Source organism: Protopterus annectens, chromosome 11.part0, assembly GCF_019279795.1.
Source record: "Protopterus annectens isolate FY-2018-M chromosome 11.part0, PAN1.0, whole genome shotgun sequence".
NCBI lineage: Eukaryota > Metazoa > Chordata > Ceratodontiformes > Protopteridae > Protopterus > Protopterus annectens.
In genome coordinates, this window is record NC_056745.1 from 22,654,923 (window position 1) to 22,682,020 (window position 27,098).

Consider the following 27,098-nt stretch of genomic DNA (forward strand, 5'->3'; position numbering starts at 1 on the left):
AATTTGTTAGGTAACACTGGAGGTATTCAAAAGATCATCCCTCTGGTTTCTAGCAGACCTACTTCGGGCAGTACTGCACATCCAAGGACAACAGCCATAGCCGGCCTTAGGCATAGGCCAACTAGGCAGCCGCCTAGGGCGCCACTCAAGCAGGGGCACTTTTCCATTATTTATTTGGTGTAGGTATACCAGGATGAGGGCACCGGATGGTGTGTGTGTGTGTGGGGGGGGTGCTGTGGAGCGCTTTTGCCTAGGGCACTAGTTGACCTGAGGCTGCTCCTGACATCAGCCCCTTGACTTCACATACTCAATACCCAAATGGTACCCTGGAGGGCAGTGGTGGGATTCAATCCACCTCCCACGCCAGTCTGGTCTTTATATAAAGGTGGTAAGTGGCATTATACCTTGGAAGTGCATTAGAGACGGTTAAGAAGATATTTATGAATGAAAAGATGATGAGCAGAATGTGACGTAGAACCTTAAATGTTAACGGACTAAACACAGAGAGCTTCATGCAGAATGTGACATAGAACCTTAAATGTTAATGGACTAAACACAGAGAGCTTCATGCAGAATGTGACATAGAACCTTAAATGTTAACGGACTAAACACAGAGAGCTTCATGCAGAATGTGACATAGAACCTTAAATGTTAACGGACTAAACACAGAGAGCTTCATGCAGAATGTGACGTAGAACCTATTAAACGGACTAAACACAGAGAGCTTCATGCAGAATGTGACGTAGAACCTTAAATGTTAACGGACTAACCACAGAGAGCTTCATGCAGAATGTGACGTGGAACCTTAAATGTTAACGGACTAACCACAGAGAGCTTCATGCAGAATGTGACGTGGAACCTTAAATGTTAACGGACTAAACACAGAGAGCTTCATGCAGAATGTGACGTAGAACCTTAAATGTTAACGGACTAAACACAGAGAGCTTCATGCAGAATGTGACGTAGAACCTTAAATGTTAACGGACTAACCACAGAGAGCTTCATGCAGAATGTGACGTAGAACCTTAAATGTTAACGGACTAACCACAGAGAGCTTCATGCAGAATGTGACGTAGAACCTTAAATGCTAACGGACTAAACACAGAGAGCTTCATGCAGAATGTGACGTAGAACCTTAAATGTTAACGGACTAAGCACAGAGAGCTTCATGCAGAATGTGACGTAGAACCTTAAATGTTAACGGACTAAACACAGAGAGCTTCATGCAGAATGTGACCTAGAACCTTAAATGTTAACGGACTAAACACAGAGAGCTTCATGCAGAATGTGACGTAGAACCTTAACTGTTAACGGACTAAACACAGAGAGCTTCATGTCACACAGTACACATCCTGTCAGAGTACTCAACATGCACAATACCTTATACAGGTTAGTCAGACAATCTCATCGCCTGATAGGGAGCATCCACACCTTATTCTCCCTATAGATCATACATGTTCAATATCATAACATTTCAAGGGGGGTGTACGGATAACGAAATAATACATTTCACAGTGACAGATGACAATTCCTAGCAGTAGATGACAGGCTTACACATACCCAAGATGTCACTTTTGGAGAAGTTTTTCAGAAGAGTTCACTATCTGAAGGATTAGGGAATGTATATGCTACATACTACAACAACGGAAATGATAATAAGCACAATTATTAGTTGTAATGCAACACTTTACGGGACAAGTCAACCAGTTACAGAATGAATAGCACTGCTAGGTGACTATGCTGTTTAACATTGAGCCTGTGTCACTATTAAAGCTACTGCAACCATGAATGAGTATACTGGTTAATATCCATCTTATAAATGCCATGACTAGGACTTAAATGTTACAATTTGTAGTCCACATGTTACTGATGTGAAGGATGTTAATGAAGCGTGACCAAGTGGTAATATCACAACAGTGCTATAGCACATTTAGTAATGTTTCTCACCATCTCAAATCAGTCAAAAGCCATTATGTTTTAACTGCAGAATGCTTCAATAAGACTGTCTAGTCTGTCCAAGTGCATTAATATTCTACCTTCTCTCCATCTTTAACATCTCTTACTTTTTTTATATTTGTGCCATGTGTTTATGAATGCCTCTGGGGATTCTTTAGCCACCATTCATTTCAGTAGTCCATTCCATGTGTCCATAACACTCTCTGTAAAAAAGCACTTTCACTGGTCCAGAGAGTAGATATTTCTCTGAAATTGCTACATTCCCCTTTTTCCTCTTCTGTCTGTTCTATTCAGAATGACCCAATTAACACCTCTCTGACGTGATCTTGTACACCAATATCTTGGCCCTGTTTCTTCTGAACTCAAGCAAAAGAGCTGTTAGCTTCCCTAGTTTCTGGTCATGTTTCTTCCACTCCATCTCCTGGACCTTTCTCATAGATTTCTTCCACAACTCTAATTGTCATTTTCCTTTTATGGCCTCCAGAACTACACAGAGTATTTACAACGTGGTCTTTACTTTTGGGCACAGTCCTTTCTGAGGAGATGTACAAGCTTTCAGTCAGCTACCTCTGCCATCTTATTCTGATCCCAGTGCTCTAGTTGGAACTATGTCAAAAGATTGAACAACCAGATTACTGGAACCAAGAAGACTGAATCTTGGAACATCAAACTGGCTTCTCCTCTGGAAGCTGGCACCAAAAAAAACAGTGTTGTTGCAGGGGGGAAGTCCCCCTGCCTTTTACATATAGCAAGTCTGAGAATGCTCCACAATAGGGAAGAGGCAAAAACTTGTGATGCCAGCTTCCAGAGGAGAAGCCTTTCAACATTCTAAGATTCAATCTTCTCGGTTTCGATAATCTGGTTGTTCGATCTTCTGACATAGACCCTGTCCAAGTACGATGACCACTGCAAGATACTTTTCTTGCTCTGTTGCTGTTTGCTGCACCCAACCTGATAACCTTTATTTATTTTACATTTTTAACTAAGAAAGTGCGCTGCTCTGAAGACTCTTTCTAAGGTATAATCTGTGTTAAATGGAAAGCAGCAAACAATATATACAGAACTATAATACATACAGTAGTTTGAATATCCTAACAACATTAAACTACATCAGAAATTATACCAGAAAATAGAACCATATTACTTACTGTTACAATAATAAATACAAAAAGACCAGCTGCATTGCACGTTAGGAAAATCCCTTCTGGCAACAAGGCTCTCCAACGTGCAGGTAAACCTACCCCTGCACTTTATCTTGTGCCACCTCCACACCGTGATGCTACTGACTTCCACCAATGGGAGCTGACACAGCACCACATCCCTCATTATCATAATATGGTAATGACCCTTTAGCCACAAACATGCCTAATAGCTGTAATTTCTTTATGAAAGTCAGGCATGATGGCAGACCACAGTGTGGCAGTATAGGGGGGCTGTTTATAGTGCATTATCAGAGAACTATAACTGCTGAACTGGCAAGGCAGACAGATTATACTGTATCTAAGTGCCTTCCATTGATGTGCTGTGTCACATTATACAGAGCTACTTGCCAGCCTGAGCAAAGGAGTAACTATTGCCTCAATGGGGTACTAGGCACTCCTGTAAGTCATTCAGTAAAAATGGGAAAACAGTTTGTACATTGTTGCTGGGAACCACAAACATTAATGGCACAGAAATGAGTGACAGTAGTCCCAGATTATGTAGTGGCCACTCTATGTTTATGAATTCTAGGCCCAACTACAAGAATTTTTGTTAAAAAGTCAACGGTTCTTAGGATTTTTTTATTTGGGAAGTAGGAGTATCTTTTCCCTGTTATTAACTACGTTGGTGTTATTTATTATTTGCAATAGATTTTTAAGGCTAAATAATGTTGCAAATATTTATTTATTTATTGACATTTGCTGACCGGGAAAGTCCACTGGGTCAGAAACCCATTTTCAGTGGACGTCCGGAGAGAAAAGCTCCACAAAAATAAATTTAGTACAGATTACTTTAAAGATAAACTAGACAATGAACATAGGCTTTGTAAAAATACATTGGCTATTAATATATAACATACAATTATAAGAATAAAAAGCCTTCAAATAAGATTGAACTTTGCTTCAAGGTAAACAGTTCTTTAAATACTTAGGAGGTTCTAGATATTACCTAAAATATAGGTAGAGAGATTGGAAAAGGTTAGTTGATGCAGAGAAAGTTCTTAGGAAGGTTGAGAGAAGTTAATAAATGGAGGACAGGAAAGAGAGTGGATAATTAAATATTTGTCTATGGTGGCTTAGACTTTTGTGCACAGGAACAAATATGATTATTGAGGCAGTGGCATTTTAGTGCAGATAAGAAGGTTTTTAATGAGTCTAGCTATGTGCAGGGCATTCCATAATCTGGCAATGGTACAGGAATATAGGCTTTGTCCAGCTATTTTGTTGGGTTTGGTTATACTTAAAAGCTGTTTGTTGGTAGACAGAAGAGTCTGGGTGAAATATATGACTGTAGGACAGAATGAAGTGCAGGGCAGTTATTGGGTTTATATATCAGTTTATGGGCAAGAGTTAGTTGGCCAGTTATTTGGGTTTATATACCAGTTCGAGGGTGGGAGTTAGTTGAGTATAATATACTGTAGGTAATGGGGGAATTCAAACCAATTCAATTCTGAAATAGCCTAGCAGTAGTGTGTGCGGTTTGGCATCCCAGAGGCAAAATTGCTATTTTATAGTAACATGATTGCAGTTTATTGCTGAGAAATGTGTGAAGGTTGGTGAAAATGGGACGTCCATAGAGGAGGGAAGGGATAAGTAGATTGTTTGCAAGTTTTATTCTTCTTGGCTTATCCAAATAAAGTTAATGCTTGTAAAGTTTTTAGCTTGGCTTATCCAAATAAAGTTTGCTTGTAAAGTTTGTAAGCTTGAAGTGTTTTTTTTTTTATTGTACTGAGAACATGTTGCTTGAAGTTGAGTTTGTCATCAATAGTTATGCTTAATAGTTTTGCTGTCTTCACTAGTTCGATGTCTGTGTTGTTCTGTGTGAGTAAATTTTAAAGTCTGGAGTCAGTGGTTTATTTGAGAATAATTAGCGTTTAGATTTTTTGGGGTTCAGTAACAGCTGTGCATCATTTAGCCAGGTTTCTATAGATGTAAAGGCACTTTGTGTAATCTTAAGGAGATCAGAGAAATTGCTAAAAGAGGAAATGATCGTGGAATCATCAGCATATTGGACAAGTATACTTTGTTGGGATGCTTTGTAAAGATTATTAATGAAAATATTAAAAAGCAGGGGCCCCAGAACAGATCCTTGGGAAACGCCTGTGTTATTGACCAGGTATTCAGTATTTTGCCATTGGACAGATTGTTTTCTGATGTTTAGGTAGCTAGAAAACCACATTAGGAAAATTAGGGAACATCCTAGTTTTTCTAGTTATTGCAACAGCTTAGGGTGTGATACTGTGTCGAAAGCCTTGGATAGGTCTAGTATGATTACTGTAATTAGTAGACCAGCATCAAGAGCTTTGTTCACAGTATCAGTGAATGAGAGTAGGGCTGTAGTAGTGCTGTGTGCTGGATGAAATCCATGTTGGGTGGGTGCAAGTAGGTCAATGTCAGACAGATGCTTAGAAGTTGAGCGTGAATACACTTTTCTAAGATTTCTGATAGTGTTGAGAGTATAGAGATAGGCTAATAATTTGCAAGTTCATTGGTATTTCCATCTTTATGTAATGTAGTAATAATGGATTTTTTCTAGAGTTGGGCACATTTGATTCTGAGATGGACTGGTTAATAATACTGACCGGATAGGCTACTGCAACAGCTGTGAGTTTTAGATATTCAGATGGAAGATTACTGGTGGACAGGGAGCATGGCCTCAGTTTGGTTAGAAGTTTAAGTACTATGGAGTCAGACACTGGCTGAATACAGAATATTGGAGTTAATGGAATATTATTAAAGGTTTCACTGGTGGGGGAAGAAAGAGAGCTTGGGTTGACTTAAGTGAGAGTTGGAGTGCTTGTTAGATTATTAGAGTTTAGGTTGTTTTTCGGAGATTATCAATACCATTCTAAAACTGGACAAAGATTAAAGTGGGAGTTAAACATATGAGCAGTTTGTTGCGGGTCTTTGTCAGGAGAAGGCGTTGGGTTCTGCGAGGTTCCAGGATTAAGAAGGGGAGGAAACAGATTTCCAGATGTTTTTGGGATGTTATTTTGGCTGGATAACTGTACAGAGAAATAGTTTTTCTTGTCATTTATGACTAATATTTTGGCTTTATTACAAAGTTGTTTGTAGTTAAGTTCATTTTGTGGGTTTCTATTTTTCCACCATTCTTTCCACGCTCGGTTTCTGGAAAGAAGAGCTTGTTTTGTATGTTCTGTTAGCAAGGGGAAATGGTTAAGTTTTATTCTTTTGGTGTGAATGGAGGCTAGGATATTAAGTGTATTGAGAAAGATCTTGTTAAAATAATTTACATCTTTCAAAGGTAATGTTTCTACTGGGGTCCAATTCTGAGCTTTTAGGGTATTTATGAATATGTTTTGGTTGAAGTGGGCAAAGTTTCTGGATGTTCTATAGGAGTGTGGTTTGGGTATCTGAATATGGGTTTATGGGTGAAGGCTGGTAAGTGGTCACTTAAGGTTTTAGGGAGGGTTCCAGTGTTGGAGTATTTAAGCGGGGTGAGGAACAAGGATCCAGTCTAAGGCTGACTACGTTTGGTTAGTTAGAGTATGTGTAGGGCCTGTGATGGGCTGTGTGAACCTGTACAAGTTTATACTATTTGCAGGGGCATTGAAGATTAAGTTTTGTCAATTGTTTGTGTTAAAAAGAATGATTTTCACTGGATATATTGTGGTTTGCCCAGTACAAGAAGTCTTCCAAAATAGGGATAGTTTGGCTTGGGGGAATATATGGTACAGTGATACATAATTATTACTTTTAATATGTAAGGATCCAAATAATAATTCAATGTTGCCAAAAGTAGGAACTGGTTTGAGAAAGACTGCAATTGTTATGGACTCCCAATAGCTTAATGCTACACCTCCACCTTTTTTGTGGAATCTATCATTTCAAAGGATACTGTATCCAGGTGGGATAACCTTGGTGTCTGACATATGTGGTTTTAACCAGGTTTTTGTTACCGATCTATCATTTCAAAGGATACTGTATCCAGGTGGGATAACTTCGGTGTCTGACATATGTGGTTTTAACCAGGTTTTTGTTACTGATCTATCATTTCAAAGGATACTGTATCCAGGTGGTATAACTTCAGTGTCTGACATATGTGGTTTTAACCAGGTTTTTGTTACTGATCTATCATTTCAAAGGATACTGTATCCAGGTTGGATAACTTCAGTGTCTGACATATGTGGTTTTAACCAGGTTTTTGTTACTGATCTATCATTTCAAAGGATACTGTATCCAGATGGGATAACTTCGGTGTGTGACATATGTGGTTTTAGTCAGGTTTTTGTTACTGATCTATCATTTCAAAGGATACTGTATCCAGGTGGGATAACCTTGGTGTCTGACATATGTGGTTTTAACCAGGTTTTTGTTACTGCTACAATATACATATGTGGTTTTAACCAGGTTTTTGTTACTGCTACAATATCGGAAGTAGAATGATACAGGCAGGCTTGGAATTCAGTAATTTTATTACAGATTTTGTGTGCATTTGTTATTATACATAGGTTTTGATTGCTGGAAGGTTGCATGGATGAAGATGAGTTAATGGGGCCAGGAATGGGATGAATATCTCTGCATTGAGATAATACTAGCAGATGATATACAACTGTTTGTGGGTGATGGATCTTTGATGGAGATCTAAGTAGGGTAAATGGAGTTACATTTGGTATTAGTAGGAAAGAGTTTTAGTTTAGTTAGGTATATGTTGTTACATCTGAATAAGGAGAATGAGATGTCAGAGTAACTGAATGCGTTTGCTAGTGTTGGTGTGGTTAGGGTTGGAGATTTTGGAGATGATATGTATAAGACGGTGTGGGGGAAGGTAGCTTGGGTTAATATGAGCAGAGAGGCAGTAAGAGTACTTAAGAGGATAATGAGCTGTATGATGTAGGTCATACTACGTAGTGAGGAGATACTGAGATGAGAAGTAGGAGTTAGGTGGTAGTCAGGGACTGGTTAAGTGGTGGGAGGTTCTAGTATGCTCAGGAAGTAGGGGAAGGGAGCAGGGGAAGATTATGTTACTGCTATGAGGAAAGTTAGTGGGTGATTTAGATTATGGGGAGGGGTTACAGGAGATATAAAGCTATTGGAAGAGAGGGTGGGTGGGAATGGGGGCAGATTAGGTGAGCAAAGTGAGCCCAGAGCGTAGCACAGGACAAACAGAGTGGGTTGAGCCACCACGCAGACCTGGCCATGTGTTTAGAAAAAAATCAATCAGTTTCTTTGAAGATAAAGTCAATACATTATCACCCTTAAGCAAATATCTTAGTAAGATTATATTATTACCCTAAGTAGATTCCTTAGTAAGAGAATACGAGAGATGGTGGGAGTTTGAGGGGAGAGAAAAGGCTGGATATTGTACACTGTTAATAGTACGTGGCTAGATTCATTCAGATGAGGCAGTTAAGTCACAATATGCAGAGGAGTAAAAATAAGGGTGTGGGAAGAGAGCACAGTAGTGTGCATGCCTGTATTACATTTGAGTTGATAACATTTAAAAAGGTTAAAAAATAATACTGTATATAACAGAAGACTCTAATTTAAATTTATACAATGAAACTGCAGTGGAAACATACTCTGCAGGAAGATTCCAGTTGTTATTCCATGCAGGCAAGGTTCACTTTTTCAGGATATCACAAGAAAGGGTTTCAGGCTGAAGAGTCTTTAGGGGAGGTGTCTTACATTAATCACTACTGCAACTGAAACAAAAAAGAATATAAGATACTTTATAAGAAGTAGAGAGGGGAAAGGATATATGTAGAAGTAAAATTCAGGTACATACATCTAGTTCAGACAGTGTAATGCAGGTAAAGGGAGAAATTAATAGGTGCAAAGGTATAACTAATTGAGCAAGCAATATAAACAGAACTGCAAAGGTGTAGACAACTTGCGTACAGAGTTCAAATGATATGCTGTATAAATTAATATATAACAAATGCAAACACTGTTCACAAAACTGCATAGGCAAATATATAATAAATGCAAATATTGGTTGCAACAACTCATATACAGTAGGTTAGAGAGTGCCCAGAAGTAACACAACTATAATACATAGCTTCATCCAGTATTCAAATGTTAAAATACATTTCTGTGCAAAAACAGCATTAGTAGCAAATAGTTTGAATCTACACAAATATTAACAGGTTAATCCCTTTAGCCTACAGTTGCATACAGAATAGGAACCCAGAGTCTTTCAGTTAGGAGGCTTCCTTAACCTTCAGTCTTTCAGTTGGGAGGCTTCCTTAACCTTCAGTCCATTTCATTTACTTCACTCCATTCCATATCCTCTGCATTGGGTTCTTTTCTCCCTTCTTTTAACATAGGTTTAGAAGTTCAGACAGTATTTTATGCATATCGGCCATCAAGAAATGATGATTCATACAAATATGGTATGTAGACCTTTCTACCAACCCATGTATCTAAAATTTTCTTAAAAGTTTGCCAGCTCTTAGATTAAGATTAAATGGGATGTCATTCCATAGTTTTGTAATTCTAACAGAAATATACAGAGACGTCATCACAGAATTGCCCATTTTCATTATAAACTGTATACTGTTAGCCTTATGCATTTTAAGTCGGGTATTAATCTCTAAACTGGATACAATTTGTAGAACTGGATCATAAAAAATTTTGTATGCCAAGATTAATTTAGTCCAAATATACCGATAACAGACACTAAATAATTTTTAATGTCTCACATTGTGAACAATACCCCATGTTATTCAGCTTCAGAATTTTTTTTTTTGTAAATTTCCTTTGAACTTCCTTCAGCCTTCTCAGCTGTCCTCTTGTACAGGCACATAAGGAATTATGCTCCTCTAGGAAAAGTCTGATATAAGTACTGAATATTACTGTTAACACACTTTCATCCATTGTCGATAGTTTTCTTAACAAATAGCCCATATATTTAGTAGCTCTGGCTACTATGAGCTCAGAAGGAGACTTAAAAGAAAAATTTGAAGTAATCAACATTTCTAAGTCTTTATATCCCTTGACTTCCTGCAGCTGAGTAATAATTTTATTTGAAAAATACATAACTTTGCACTTGTCTACACAAAATGATAATCCTATGTCCTTTACCCAGTCACTAACTAAGTTTAGATATTCATTTAGCTTATCTACGTCAGAAGGGTTTTGTAGTATAAATCCAGTTTTACAAACATCAGTGTACTTTAATATGCAGTATTTTTTGCTCTTAGGAAATGTTGATAGTGCCAGATTGAATGAATGAGGCAGGGCCTAGATCCCTGATGAATGCAACATTTACATCTAGACAATTACAGTAAACTCTCCGAATTTCAGCACTCTACCAATTTCCAATCCAGCATGTAACGGTTTATTTTGTAATCACTTAAACACCTCATAATAACCACATGTGAGAGACTATCAAAAGCTTTGGATAACTTAAAAAAAATGCATCAGGAGACAACCAGATCAAGAGCTTGTGTTATATAGTCATAATTTAACTAAGTTGCTCAGTGTTGATTTTCCGTTATTGAAACCAGACTGATCAATATGTAGTGTATCTATACTATTCTCAGAATTAATCATAAGGTCCAGTAAGCATCTCTCAAAATACTTTCCAATTAATGAAGTTAAACTAATTAACCTGCAGTTTTGCAGCTGGTTTCTCTTTCCTTTCTTATAAACAGGAGATACTGACAGCTTCCACGATTCAGAGACATTACCGTTTTCCAATAATTTGTTATTTATCCACCTAACATCCTTATTGTTGTCAATAGAATCTTCTTGGTATCTCATGAGAATCCAGTAATCACTTCTATTTTTGGTTGCGTCACAAGTGATATGTTTTTGTTTTTCGTTCGCAATTCCCTACAGAACTTTTTCAGGTTATCTCTAAACTGCTCGTTTTGCATCTTTTCTTTGTATTTCTCCATGTAGTGCCGAAGTCTGTCAGCCTGTGCAGAGAACTTTAATATGTAGTGCCGAAGTCTGTCAGCCTGTGCAGAGAACTTTAATATGTAGTGCCGAAGTCTGTCAGCCTGTGCAGAGAACTTTAATATGTAGTGCCGAAGTCTGTCAGCCTGTGCAGAGAACTTTAATTTGATGTTAGAAATGATACATCCCAAACCTTATTCAATTTTTATACTGTGCTTAAGTTTCAACACACCTTCCTTTCTAAGAATTTTTACTCACCTGTTTCCTTTTCTCTGTTTTTTAATGACAATTCTGATTGTAACTGTTATGCAGTTATTGGCGATGGGCGTCTTCATGGCAGCGCTCTAGCTGCTCTTCTGTTTTCCTTTATTACTGTATATTTTCCGGATAATCCCTCGTCTGTAACTAGTATAATTGCACAATGACGTACTCTGTTCATCTGTAGTATATCATGTGGATTTCTCTCTATGGTTCCAGTTACTCTATTTATTTACTTTATTAATCTGGTAACAGTGTGTGTCTTACTCACTTTTTGTAGCCTCTTTCTGTCATGAATGTTTCTATATCTACCATTGCTATTATATCTATCCAACAAGCTTTCCGTTACATTATAATCATCTTTCCTAAGATTTTCTTCTATGATCTGTGTTTCCTGTTCTCGCTCCCTCTGCACAGCCATACCCTGTTTTTCAAATGAGTACTGAAATGTGGATTATTAAATGCCGTGACGTGTAGCACCTTCACTACTAGCATCATGTTGAAGTTCCTCTGTCATTCTTAAGCATGTCAGTCTATATTGGTAACGCACTTAAGCATGTCAGTCTATATTGGTAACGCACTTAAGCATGTCAGTCTATATTGGTAGCACTTAAGCATGTCAGTCTATATTGGTAGCACTTAAGCATGTCAGTCTATATTGGTAACGCACTTAAGCATGTCAGTCTATATTGGTAACGCACTTAAGCATGTCAGTCTATATTGGTAACGCACTTAAGCATGTCAGTCTATATTGGTAACGCACTTAAGCATGTCAGTCTATATTGGTAACGCACTTAAGCATGCTTGGAAACTTTTTTTTATTTAGCACAGTTGCTTACACTACTTTTGGTACTATCTGGGCATCCTTGTTTTGCACTGCAGTAGTTTTTGTTTGCATGTCTTCATATTTTATATGCCTCTCAGTATATATGATAATACACTTTCTCCGTTTTTAATTTTTTCAAATGTTAATGGTTTCTAATACTATAATAGAAGTAGATGCCATTCCAAAGTCAGGGTATAATTAAAGTTCATGAAAATATGGCTTCAGTCTTTCAAGGTTTGTAAAACAGCTTTTCATGGCTGTGCTGCAAATACCGACTCCCTCAGTAGTTCAGTTATCTGTTTATTTATACATACTTGAACATTCTTTATTACACTAGTTACTAAACTTCTATTGGGAATATGCTGGTGCCTTTATTTCACATTACTCTAGTTCCTGTTTTGATATCATGGTAATTTCTAACTTTATGCTTCTGCGTACACAGAGCACTCCGGTACCTAGGAATAGGTATTTCATTAATTAACACTTTCATCCATTTTTCATGGTATTTCATTAATTAACACTTTCAACCATTTTTCTCTGACTACAGTCTCTCTCTCTCTCTTTTTTTTTGCTTCTACTTTCTTGACTGCTGGCACAGGATGAGCTGAGGTGACTGTTGCTTCTTTATTTTCAGTAAGACCTTGTGTATGTTGTAGTGTTTGCACAAGCTTGCCACGTTATTGTGTCTTTCAGTGTACATTCTCTGTCCCTGTACCCTCAGCCATAAGTAAATCACAACCAGCAAAAAGACGTGCGAGTGTTTGTAGTTTTGTACTGCAATACATATGTTTGTCTGCATCTCTCACTTTTTAGATTTCCTAAACCGCGTGCAAGTATCAAACTGCTTTGATTTGCTGTTACTAACCTTTTATCTTTTACTTTAAACTGACCCCTCCTTAGCCACTCGTGTCAAATCTTGATCAATGTACAATTCCAGCATTTCTATACACTTGCCACTAAAAGTAAGGGCTTTCCAATTTTTTTTATTTTTCTTCTGGTCATGATTTTGTTTGTTTTTTGGTACATTATGTTGCTACTTTCTTTGGCTATTTCTATTTTCAATTTCCATACTTATTCCTTTCCTAAATATTTCAGGTAGTCTGCGAAAAGATGCAAGCTTAGACTTGTTTTCCTAATGGTTTGAGATTTTCAATATGTCTGGACCTGATGATGTTAACAGATATGTATGTATGTCCCACAAGGCTTATAGTCAGGTTCAAGAAGGCCAGTACCTTCTTCAGATGGAAGAATATATAAAATTGTGCCGTGCAGTTGTTTTCATATCGCATTTCACAGGCCTACATCTATTGTCAAAGGCCTAAATTGTCGAAAGCCATACAGCCGAGACCATATGGCCAACAGTTTGGTTCGTCTAACCATTCTGACTGACACTGCAGTACAGGGGGGTTAAGAAATCTAACCTTTTCTTCACTGTAGTGCAGTCTTGGATTTGTTATGAATAATTAGCAGGGGGTGAGGGATGCAGCTGGGCTTGCTCCCCTGCAAAAATGTTGTTTGTATTGTTGGCAGGTGTTGTATGAACTTATGTCAGTTTTTCGATTAACTGCATTACCAACCATATGGTCTTGACCATATTGGTATTTGGCAATGTGGTTTTTTGATAAACTGATATAGATCCAGCATTTCATAAACACGCAGCAGTTTTCTTTTTTCATCTGACTGGCTCAGTACTTGAGTACAGTTAGCTAATCACACCAAAGCTATAAGTTACACCTGGAAGAAAAAATTTTATACAGAAGAATTTTATTTCAAGATGTCAAGGCAATTTTCAATATTAGTTTTAGTGTTTGGAAATATTCCTTCCTGAGCTTCTCTCTCATTCATTCATGCTGCACTGTTGACCCTTCATCTATTCCCAGATAGTTGCATATTTTCTCTTCTTTAACTTCTTTTATATAATATTCTTGTTCCAGGCTAATATTTTTCTTGATGTTTCAGTTCTCCAACTAAAACCGATTGATGTGCACACTTATCAGGAGCAAGTGTCATTCTTATAGGTTCATAGATTAGTACAAGTCAACTGCCCTTGCGAGCCATTTTAAGCCTAGCCAATTATCCCTTGTGACACTCAAACCCTGTACCTTGCATTTGTAAGGCAAACACCTTAACCATTAGGCCACCCTCCCAATCTTGTATTATACCCCTCCCTGGTATGAAATTTGTCATGGCAGGTGCAACAGTTCTTGCAGGTAAAGTCCAGTTACATGTTGCAGATATTTACACCTTTGTCACAAGTGAGTTTTTCTTTTGTGGCTTTTAAGACTCTAATACCATGACAAGAATGGACCCCATTCCTAAGTCAGGGTACAATTAAAGTTCATGAAATTAGTATTATTTCAGTCTTTGTTGTTAGCCAAAAGTACTCTTCTCAGCACCCGCAAGGTGCCCCAAATTTTCACCTTCTGTAAATCATAGAGTTACATCTATTGGTAGCATATCCACGTGTGACTGTAAATCATAGAGTTACATCTATTGGTAGCATATCCACGTGTGACTGTAAATCATAGAGTTACATCTATTGGTAGCATATCCACGTGTGACTGTAAATCATAGAGTTACATCTATTGGTAGCATATCCACGTGTGACTGTAAATCATAGAGTTACATCTATTGGTAGCATATCCACGTGTGACTGTAAATCATAGAGTTACATCTATTGGTAGCATATCCACGTGTGTGACTGTAAATCATAGAGTTACATCTATTGGTAGCATATCCATGTGTGACTGTAAATCATAGAGTTACATCTATTGGTAGCATATCCATGTGTGACTGTAAATCATAGAGTTACATCTATTGGTAGCATATCCATGTGTGACTGTAAATCATAGAGTTACATCTATTGGTAGCATATCCACGTGTGACTGTAAATCATAGAGTTACATCTATTGGTAGCATATCCACGTGTGACTGTAAATCATAGAGTTACATCTATTGGTAGCATATGCACGTGTGACTGTAAATCATAGAGTTACATCTATTGGTAGCATATCCACGTGTGACTGTAAATCATAGAGTTACACCTATTGGTAGCATATCCACGTGTGACTGTAAATTATTTTTTATTACAGCTGTTGCTCCTACTATTAGTGCAAGTGGAAACATCTTTCTTCCACATTGCACTCATTTCATCTTGGCAATCCTGGTACTTTATAATGCCCGGGTTTCTCTGTAGATAAGACACTGGAATCACTGGGTGCAGCAATGATTATTAAAAAAGAAAAGACAAAAGTAGAGTTAGACTACAATGTCAGTTTTTCTCGTATCTATTGTTGAACTGTTGCCAATGGGTGATCCCATGTGAGGTACACTATCATTCTCTATAATGCTTTGTGGTTCATGTTTTCAATGCTGCTCAGTTACTTCTATACTGTAGTGTTTGCACAATCTCTACTTTTCCCAATTTAAAGTCTTGTGGGTTTTTAATGCCATGACAGGAATGGATCTCATTCATAAGTTAGGATATAATTAAAGTTCATGAAATGTTACTGTTTCAGTCTTTGATGTCAGGTAAAAGTGTTCTTTGCAGCACCTGAAATGTGCCCAGAATTATTTCCTTCTGAAATTCGTACAGAGTTATGTGTATTGGCAGCATATCCATAGGTTCATAGGTAGGTACTAGGCTATTGGCCCTAGGGCCTATACAAGCCTAGGCAAAGGTACCCTGGCTTTCGCCACCCAAGAAAATTATTTTCCTGTGCCACTGTCGAGCAGAGCCACAGAAGTGATCCCCGGGATGAATTTCCTATCTCCCATCCAACCATCAATATTTTTCTTGAACAGTGCTAATGAGGAGCTTTGTTTGATATAGATAGGTAGCTTGTTCCAGAGTATGGGAAGTCTCTGGGACAGGAATCTATCCCTCCAGCATGTTCTGTTTATTGTGGTGATGAGGTTTAGGTCCCTAGAGCTTGTAGCTCGTAGGGATTGGGATTTCTTTAAGTGGAGCATGTCTAAAAGCTCTGGGTTTGACATAGCTTTGTGTGTTAGGCAGAGATCGCCTCTGAGTAGGCGATATGCAACGGAGTAAAGCTGCAGTTTTTTGAGATGGTCTGCATAGGGCATCTCTTTGAGGCTGGTAATCCTCTTTGTGAGGTATTTCTGTGGCCTTTCCAGTTGTTGTAGATGTCTTGTGAGGTACATGTACTCTATAATAGGTCTAATGAGTGATGAGTAGAGGGGAACAATGGCCTCTTTTTTCCTGGATGAGAAACCTTTTGTGATGAGGTGTGCCACATAGAAGGATTTCCTGACTACTGTGGTGATGTGATTATCAAAGGAGAGACTACTGTCCACCTGTGTCCCAAGGTCTCTTATCACACCTTCGGTGTTAAGTAGACTACCACCTATGTGGTAGTTCATGGGTACTGAGTTTTTACCAAAAGGAATGACAATGCACTTTTTGGCATTGAGCTTGAGGCCATGGCTTTGACACCAGGCATCTGTCTCAGCAAGACCCTTTTGTAGGATGTCCACATCTTTTGGAGTTTTGATTATGGCTCCTAGTTTGCAGTCATCTGCGAACTTCATTAGCCAAAGACCTTCTGTGTTGGCCTGTACTTCAGAGAAGTAGATACCAAACAGGAGAGGACCCAGGACTGAACCCTGTAGTACTCTACTTGTCACTGGTCTGAAACTGGATTTGGAGTCTGCTACTTTCACAGTGTGGGTTCTGCAGTGAGCCAATTGGCAACCCACCTTGTGACCTAGAGATTTATACCTAGTTTAGTGAGTTTATCTATAATTCCAGAGTGGGGGATGGTGTCAAAAGCCTTGGCGAGATCTAGATAGGCTGTGTGAACCACCTTACCCTCATCTACGGCTTTGGTGACTGCTTCAAAAAAGTCTATCAGGTTTAGGAGACATGATCTGCCTTTTACAAACCCGAACTGGGTGGGATCCTGAGTTTTGAGATTACCAATGTCATTGTTTATAAGTTCCATGATGATACGCTCCATCGCCTTGCAGACCAGGCTCGTTAGGCTAATGGGGCGGTAGTTTCTGGGATCTGTGGTGGCTCCCCCTTTGTGGAGTGGGATAACTGTCACTGTGCGCCATTCAGTGGGCACATAGCCTGAGGTGAGGCTATGATTGAACATGGTACTTAGGTGGGGTGCCAGTTCGTTGTGTAGTTCATGTAGAACACAGCCTGGGATGTCGTCAGGTCCCATGGATGCTGTGTTCTTGGCTTTGGATAGTGTGTTTTTACCTGTGCAGCCGTGATTACAGGAACTTTGCATTCTTCTGGTATAGAGATGGGCCCTTTAGGGGATAACAGAGGGGTAAAGTTAGCACTGAACCTATCTGCCAGGATGTTGGCAATATCCGTTGGTTCTGTATATTTAGTGCCATTGTGCTGTAACTCACAGCAGATCTGAGTGTTGCCATTGAGATTCTTGACATAGCTATAGAATGCTTTGTGGTTGTCTTTAGAGTCAGTGGCGATTTTGTTTTCATAACTAGCTTTGGAGGATTTTATGAGGGATCTCAGCTTCTTACTGAGGCTGACCAGGGAGTTTCTCCAGTCATGGGATTTTACTCTTTTTTGCAAGTCCAAGTACGACTAGAAATTATTTTTAATTAGACCATTGCTCCTTCTACTACTGGAACTGTCTGAGTATCTTTCTTCCGCATTACTCTCATTTCTACCGGCAAATCCTGATATTTTATGACTTTCTCTCTCTCTGTAAGTAAGACACTGTAATCACTAGGTGTTGTCATTTCAATAATCAATGCTATTTTTGTCTTTTTTTTCCATGGCCTCCTACATCTGGTTTTCTCACATCTGTTTTTTGAACTGTTGGTAGGGGTGATCCCATGTGAGGTACACTTTATCATTCTCTATAATGCTTTGCTACTTCTATACCGTGGAGTTTCCACAATCCCCAGTGGAACAGTCTTGCCACATTATTGTGTCTTTCAGTGCACAGGCCCTCTGCTAGAGTGTATCACACCTAGCAAGGAGATGTGAAACCGTTTCCAGTTTCTTTTTTATAAAACCTGCATTTGTCAGGTTCTCCCACATGTTCAAAGGACTCTAAACTAACATGTATGTAGTCCACTGTCTTGGGCTGACATTATTAACCTTTCATCCTTTGGTTTCAACTCCTCTCCTTAACCATTCCTGGATCAAATCCTGATCAACATGACATTGTTCCAGGAGTTCTCTGTAACTGCTACAACATTTATGTCTCTTCCACATTTCTTTCTTTTTCATCTGTTTCCTTACACTTTTTCCTTTTGTTTTTGGCACATTTCATTGCTGTCTGATTTTTCTCTATTTCTGTTTTGACTGCCATGTTGCCTGACACAGGAATGATTTAACTAAGGAGTTCCTACACCATACTACACTTGGAGTACATATAGCATGGGCTATGCTTCTTCCTTCCAGGTTTAATTTCTCTTAAGTCTTTTGGGCTCCTAACACCATGATGGGAATGGGGCCCATTTTTAAGACATGCTGTGATTACAGCTCATGAAATTGGTATTGTTTTATTCTTTGATGTAAGCCAAAAGTGCTCTTCACAGCAGCCCCAATACCTGCCCAAAACTGACTCCCTCTGCAATTCATATGGAGTTAAATGTACCAGTAACAGATCTAAATAAGACTGGAAATTCTTTTTTTATGAGACACATTGCTCCTACTAGCAATGGAACTGTATGGGTATATCCTTCTTCCGCTTATGCTTATGATATTAAAGACACAGAATTCAGTATAAAACTCTTGCCACGTGATGTACATTTATATAGCCTATGGGTTTCTGTTGGTTTAATTTCTCCAAATATTTATTTTTTTCACATACTGTACCTTTACAGTAAATGGATCACATTCCTAAGTCAGGGCATAATTAAAGATCATGAAAGCAGTATTGTTTCAGACCCTGATGTTTGCCAGGAGTGCTCTTTTCAGCACCTACAGTATACCCAGAATTGCCTCTTTCTGTATGGGGTTACCTGTACTGGTAACATATTTATGCACACTTGTACATTCTTTTCATTAGTTCTTTCACACCTTTTATTACTGAGCTGAGTGTTCTTGTTACACGCTACACTATTTCATGGTAGTATCTCCTGATATTTTATGATGTTATGTCTCTCAGTAAGCTGGAGAATGTAGCCAGTGTGTGTAGTTCTTTCAATAATTAATGGTATTTTGCCATTTTTAGTTCAGTTATAACACCTGGTCTACTTGCCACTACTTTGACTCTCTTGGATAGTGTACCATGTGATCATTAATTCCTTGAGTTTTTTTCCTGTTCTTTGCAGTTCATGTTTGCAAAGCACAGTCTCCATTGTAACAATCTTCCAGCATTATTGTATCCTTCAGTAGACTGTGCCTAAGTCATAACTATATCACAACCAGCAATAACTTTTTTACAGTATGAAAGATTTCTGTTAAGCATAAATATCTTACAGCACATTTACATGGTTTTGCCTTAACTTTGTTAAATGTTTGGAGTTTTAATATGATAGGAATGGACTCCCTTCCTAAGCCAAGACATAATTAAAGTTCATGAATCTTACAATACTTCAGTCTTTGATGTTTACAAGTCATAATATTATCAGAACCTACAATGCATCCTGAAATGCTTCTCACTATAATTCATATGACATTACCTGTAACGTATGTAAATATGCTTAGAAATCACTTTTCATCCCAGTTATACCTACTACTAACGGGACTATCAGTGTCCTTTAGGTACTGCTTTCACATCCTGATATTTTATAACTTTATGTCCCACAGTAGAAGATACTGAAGTCATTAGCTTTAGTTATTTCAGTAATTAATGCTGTTTTTGTCCGTTTTTCTTCTTTTTCTCCCTCAGAGTTTTCTCATGGTATGTGAAGCTTTAGTGCCATTACAAAGTCACCCACTGGACATTTATATGGCTTCTCCAATTTTAATTTCTACAAGTGTTTAGGGTTTCTAATACAACAGGAAGGGCCTCCACTCCTAAGTTATGGTACAATTAAAGTTCATAAAGCTAGAATTGCTTTAGTCTCTTATGTTTGCCAAGGTGACTTTTTTCATGGGTTGTGAGGCTGCTTTTCAATGGAAACCTTTTGTCACATGATGTACATTTATATGGCCTGTCACCAGTGTGGGTCCTTTCATGGTATGCAAGTTGGCTCTTCCACACAAAACTCTTTTCACATGTAGCGCATTTATGCTGCTTCTCCTTAGCATGGGTTTTCTTATGGTTAGTCAGCGCCCCTTTTACTATAAAACTCTTGCCACACGTGGCACATTTATATGGTCTATCTCCACTGTGGATCCTCTCGTGGCATGTCAGTTGGCACTTCCATGTAAATTTCTTATTGCAGGTAGCACATTTATATCGCTTTTCCTCAATGTCAGTTTTCTTACGGGCTAGGAGGCTTTTCCGCCATGTAAAATCACCGCTGTGGCTCCTTACATGGAATACAAGACTTTTCTTCCACGTAAAACATTTGTCACATTTTGTACATTTGTATGGCCTGTCACCAGTGTGGGTCCTCTCATGGTATGATAGATGGCTCTTCCATACAAAACTCTTATTACATGTAGCACATTTATACCGCTTCTCCACAGTGTCAGTTCTCTTATGGGATATGTGGCTCTTTTGCCTTGGGAAATCACCAGTGTGTCTCCTCTCATGATTTGCACATTGACTCTTCCATATAAAACCCTTACCACATGTGGCACATTTATATGGCCGATCATCAGTGTGGGTTTTTTCATGGTATGTGAGGTGGCTTTTCCTTATAAACATCTTATCACAGGTACCACATTTGTGTCGTTTCACCAGAGTGTCAGATTTCTTAAGTGAGATGGGGCTTTCCTGTAATGTAATACCATGGGTTCTCTCGTGGTTTGCAAGGCGGCTCTTCCATACAAAACTCTTGTCACATTTTCCACATTTATATGGCCTATCACCAGTGTGCGTTCTCTCATGGTATGTGAGTAGACACTTCCACATAAAAGTTCTGTCACATTCAGTGCATTTAAACTGTTTCTCTCTTCTGTGGGTTCTCTCATGAGATCTGAGGCTTTGCTTCCATATAAAACTCTTGTCACATGTCACACATTTATATGACCTGTCACCAGAGTGACTTTCCTCATGGTATCGGAGGTATTTCTTCCACTTAAAACTTTTGCCACATATTGCACATTTATATGGCCTGTCACTAGTGTGGCTTTTCATGTGACTTGAGAGTTGGGCATTGTTCACAAAGTTCTTCTCACAGGCTGTACATTTATATGACTTGACATCAAGTCTTACACCTTTATATTGCTTCTTTTCAGTGTGAGATTTCTTGTGGTGTACATGGAAGTGACTATTTTTTAAACTGTCACCACACTGATATGTGTTTTCTACAGTTTGTGTTTGCTCACTGGATGTGTCAGTCTTGTGTATGAAACTCTTGTTATATGCTTCACAATCAGTGGGTTTATTTTCTGCTAGGAGATTTTCATGGCCCCCTGAAGGGCCATTCCGTACAGCAGTCTCACAACATAATGGAGTTGCAAGTGAGGTTTTCTTTGTTTGCATTTTCTCACAGGCAGCAAGGTTAGTCTTCTCTGTAAAGCACATGTCAGGTAATTCAGATTTACAGTCTTTTTGGTGTATTGCCAAACTAACTTTCTTTTCATCACAGTCTTCAATTTCTTCAGATTTTATGGAACTGTTAATAAGGTTGTGAGTGTGGCACTTACTTGTAGGCTTCTCCTTGGTATGAGTTTCATGGTATGCTGCAAAGCTGCCAGGACATGCGAGTCTCTTTTTAAAGTCACCAAATATGGATTGTTTCTCCAGTTCATGAGTTTTCAGATGTACTTTTAGCTCGGTCTTATTACTACATAGTGCATCATATTCCATGCGTTTAACATATTTATTCCTAGTATGGCTTAATTTGTGCCTTACAGAATATGTCTGACAGGAAAAGCAGTCGGTGCATTCAGAATTCCAATGCTCTATCATCTGACATGGACTCTTGCAGCAGTGTGTGACCCTGCAGACTTAAACAAACAATTAACAAGCTATTATTAGAAATGTATAATATTTTCATATAAAATGCTCCTTTCATATAAGGGTTATGCTATCAGGTGTGTACAATTCAATATATGAACTATATACTTTATCACAAAGTACATTTTGTTTTTTTGTAGAGAAAGCCAATATAATGTACTACAGTGATACAAAGTCTGTCTTTTTCAGTTCTCCTCCCCTGTACACCCCTTCATTTACCAGATTTGTTTAACTGTAGCCAACCTACCCCAGTAACTTTCTAACACACGTTCTGTTATCATTCCTAAATATCATTGTAAAGCAAGGTTAGGCTTCTTCAAATTCTCACAAATTAATAACCAAGTGTAATAAGTCCCTATGAACACATGAACAAATGAAATGGGGTATTAGTGTAGAGAAAACCATGACATTTACACATTTGTAAAGCAATGTCTCAGCTTAGTAATTACCTATGACCCCATGAACAAATGTGGTATCAGTGTACAGAAACACATGACATTTACACATTTGTAAAGTAAAATCCAAATATCTAGTAGAGTGGGAGTAACGGAAGACCAAGAACCAAATGGAAAACGCACCAAACAAACTTGTATATGAACTCCATTTATTGCAGTAAAAAGACACCAAGATTAAGCACTTTCGCCTTTCACGTAGAAGACTTCATCAGAATAAAGCCCAATAATTCAAGAACCATTTTTATACCAGTACATGTTACATAACAGATAAAACTGAGCCCATGGTTTTGTCAAAAAAGTCACATGTAAAATGGTCACATGAACAATATTAAATACACAGGGTGTTAATATTCAAGCTAACTTAGCTTTTTACAAATCGAACAGTGTTATATATTAAATACCTTCAGCATATGTTAAAAATGCAGGCACAGTAATGTTTGTAAAAATGTTAAAATACTTAAAGTTTCATAGATTTTTCTTTCAGGGCTGAAAGTATTGTCAAGGAATCAGTTATACTGGGTGGAAAATCAGCTGCTAGTCTGAGTTGCCAAACCAGCTCTTTTTTACTTAAATTCTTCCAGTCACCCCCCCCCCTCAAATCTATGTCCACAGTAACCAAAATACTAAATTTAAAACCTTTAAAATTAGAACACGTGAAGGAATGCCTATATAATGCAGTTGTATCCTTCTTGTTTTTAACATCGTATACGTCCTCACAGATTCTTCTTTCTTTATTTATTTCAGTTTGGTGACCGCGGAAGTCCACTGGGCCCATGAGTGCTCATTTTCAGTGGAGGCCCGGGGAGAAAAGCTCCAATATAACATAAAACATTAAGATACAAAAGTAAGTAAGTTACAAAAGTAAAGTACAGTTTACATGAATGAACATTTTGTATCAGGCTTAGTTGACAAAGATAATGTTGATGTATCTGGAAGGCTGCACTGTGGACATTCATTCAGGAAATACTTTCATAACAGTTGAAGTGTAACATTATACATAATCGATTAAAGTAAGGAAACAAGTTTACATGTATTCATTCAACATATGTTCATAGGTAGGTACTAGGCTATTGGCCCTAGGGCCTATACAAGCCTAGCCAAAAATGTACCCTGGCTTTCGCCACCCAAGAAAATTATTTTCCTGTGCCCCTGTCAAGCAGAACTACAGAAGTGATCCCCAGGGTGAATTTCCTATAACCCATCCAATCATCAAGATTTTTCTTGAAGAGTGCTAATGAGGAGCTCTGTTTAACATAGATTGGTAGTCTGTTCCAGAGTATGGGAAGTCTCTGGGACAAGAATCTATCCTTCCAGCATGTTCTGTTTATTGTGGTGACAAGGTTTAGGTCCCTAGAGCGTGTAGCTCGGAGGGATTGGGATTTCTTTAAGTGGAGCATGTCAAACAGCTCTGGGTTTGACATAGCTTTGTATGTTAGGCGGAGATATGCGACGGACTAAAGCTGGAGTTTTTTGAGACGGTCTGCGTAAGGCATCTGTTTGAGGCCAGTAATCCTCTTTGTGAGGTATTTTTGTGGCCTTTCCAGTTGTTGTAGATGTCTTGTGAGGTACATACCAAAAGGGGCGTTGTACTCTATAATGGGTCTAATGAGTGATGAGTAGAGGGGAACAATGACCTCTTTTTTCTGGATAAGATGTGTGATGAGGTGTGCCACATAGAAGGATTTCCTGACCACTCTGGCGATGTGATTATCAAAGGAGAGACTACTGTCCACCTGTGTCCCAAGGTCTCTTATTACACTTTCGGTGTTAAGTAGACTACCGCCTATGGGGTAGTTCATGGGTACAGAATTTTTACCAAAGGGGATGACAATGCACTTTTTGGCATTGAGCTTGAGACCATGTCTTTGACACCAGGCATCTGTCTCAGTGAGGCCCTTTTGTAGGATGTCCACATAGTTAGGAGTTTCAATTATGGCTCCTAGTTTGCAGTCATCTGCAAATTTAGTTAGCCAAAGACCTTCTGTGTTGGCCTGTACTTCAGAGAAGTAGATACCAAACAGGAGAGGACCCAAGACTGAATCCTTCGATACTCCACTTGTCACTGGTCTGAAGTCTGATTTGGAGTCTGCTACTTTCACAGTGTGGGTTCTTTCAGTAAGCCAGTTGGCAACCCATCTTGTGACATAGGGATTTATACCTAGTTTAGTGAGTTTATCTATAATTCCAGAGTGGGGGGTGGTGTCGAACGCCTTGGCGAGATCTAGATAGGCTGTGTGAACCACCTTACCCTCATCTATGGCTTTGGTGACTACTTCAAAGAAGTCTATCAGGTTTACGAGACATGATCTGCCTTTTACAAACCCAAACTATGTGGGGTCCAGGGTTTGGAGATCTCCAATGTCTTTGTTTATGAGTTCCATGATGATACGTTCCATGGCCTTGCAGATGAGGCTCGTCAGGCTAATGGGGCGGTAGTTCCCAGGGTCTGTTGTGCCCCCCCCCTTTGTGGAGTGGGATAACTGTCGCGGTGCGCCATTCAATGGGCACAAAACCTGAGGTGAGGCTATGATTGAACATGGTACTTAGGTGGGGGTGCCAGTTCATTCTGTAGTTCATGTAGAAGGCAGCCTGGGATGTTGTCAGGTCCCATGGATGCTGTGTTCTTGGCTTTGGAGAGTGAAGTTTGTACCAGTGCAGTCGTGATTACAGGAACTTTGCATTCTTCCGGTGTAAAGATGAGCCCTTTAGGGGGTGAGAGGGGGGTAAAGTTAGCACTGAACCTATCTGCCAGGATGTTGGCAATATCAGTTGGTTCTGTATATTTAGTGTCATTGTGCTGTAACTCAGAGCAGATCTGAGTGTTGCCATTGAGATTTTTGACATAGCTATAGAATGCTTTGTGTTTGTCTTTAGAATCAGTGGCAATTTTGTTTTCATAACTAGCTGTGGAGGATTTTATGAGGGATCTCGGCTTCTTACTGAGGCTGACCAGGGAGTTCCTCCAATCGTGGGATTTTACTCTTTTTTGAAACAGTTTCTTTCTTCTGTTGTAGAGTTTGTTTATGGCAGAAGACCACCAGACTGGCTTCCTTTTTTTGGAGGATAGCATCTTGGTTCTGTTAGGGATAGCACGATCCATGCACTTGTGCAGGATTCAGTAGTCGTACCTCTATTGTCCATCTGCATAAGAAGCTATTTACAATATTTACAAGGTAGATATAGTTTCTTCAGAAGCAATTGCAAAGAGCTAGAGACAGCTCAGGGAACTAGTTGTTGGGGTGTTAGAGAGAGATTAAGAGCCAAGGAGTAACACTGCCTTAGGGGAATTGTTAGAAAGAATTAGACAGGGTGGAAGCAGGTGCATTTCCATTTGGAGTGCAAGTAAGTGAAAAGCTGGGTTTTAAAGTTTTCTGAGTTAGTTACTTTCCCAAGAGAGGTACGGAGAGAATTCCATTTCTTGCCTAGTGAGAAAGAGAGGAGAAACTGACCAGCAGGCCATTTTGGTTTGTGGATAGTAATTAGGTTTTGATTTTCAGATCTAAGAGGTCTATTGGGGGAGTAGGGGGGAAGGATGTTTATTAGAGCTGGACATTTATTTGGGTGAAATACAAGTCTGTGTGCTGTTGGAGGTAGTCTAGATAATTAGGGAGTTCTAGCCAGTTTACAGATTTAAGGGCATGGCAGTGACGGGGGGGAATTTTTGGATCTGGATGCAAATTTGGAGATAGCAGTTTTCCAGTTTAGAGGCATTGGTGGTGGTCAGGTTAGTTAGAAGATGGGCTCCATATCACAGGGATGGGAGGAGGGGCTCCATATCACAGGGATGGGAGGAGGGGCTCCATATCACAGGGATGGGAGGAGGGGCTCCATATTAACAGGGATGGGAGGAGGTAGGTAGTAGCTAAAATAAGTCTAGTAGAGTTTGAGAGAAAGAGGTTGTTCCTATAAAGCATGCCTAGCTTTTGGTGGGTTTTCTTTATATTTTGTTGGATATGGATATCGAACTTGAGGTGTTCCTTAATAGTAATGCCAAGAAGTTTTGCAAAGGGAACCACTTCAATGGGAGAGTTGGAATGGCTGAGGACTTTAAATGAATTTTTGTCAAAAGAGAAAGTCTTGGAGGGAGAGAAAAGTAGAAGTTTAGATTTATTTGCATTTAGAGACAGGTGATTTTGTTGCATCCAGTATTCAGTAATAGAAAAGGCAGCTTGGGTTTTAGTCGGTAGTTCAGGGAGGTTTGAGGCTGAGCAGACTATTGTAGAATCGTCTGCATATTGAATGATTTTGGCATCAGGAATGGCAGAGTGAAGATTATTGATAAAGATGTTGAAAAGCATAGGCTTTTCAATGCCCTCTCCATTTTCCCAACATAGAATCCGTTGCAAGTATCACATAGAGCAAGGTACACCACTCTGGTGGTAAAACAATTTCCTTTCTTGAATATAACCTTAGATGCCATCTTATTAGCTAGGTTGGTCAGAGGTGTTTTGAAAATATTAGTACATTGGGAGCACCTCCCACAAGGTGTTGTACCACAACCACCTTC

At 38.9% G+C, this 27,098-nt stretch overlaps 1 protein-coding gene across 2 annotated transcripts in view; it reads right to left on the reverse strand.

Moving 5' to 3' along the window:
* Positions 1-18,894: 18,894 nt before the first annotated feature.
* LOC122815138 (zinc finger protein 2-like) overlaps positions 18,895-27,098 on the reverse strand; it is a 76,111-nt gene continuing 67,907 nt past the window's right edge. For both annotated transcript variants that reach the window (XM_044087391.1, XM_044087392.1), the window contains one exon: positions 18,895-22,126. In XM_044087391.1, the coding sequence (XP_043943326.1) occupies positions 20,112-22,126 (2,015 nt within the window). In that variant the 3' untranslated portion in view covers positions 18,895-20,111. The remainder of the gene's footprint in view (positions 22,127-27,098) is intronic.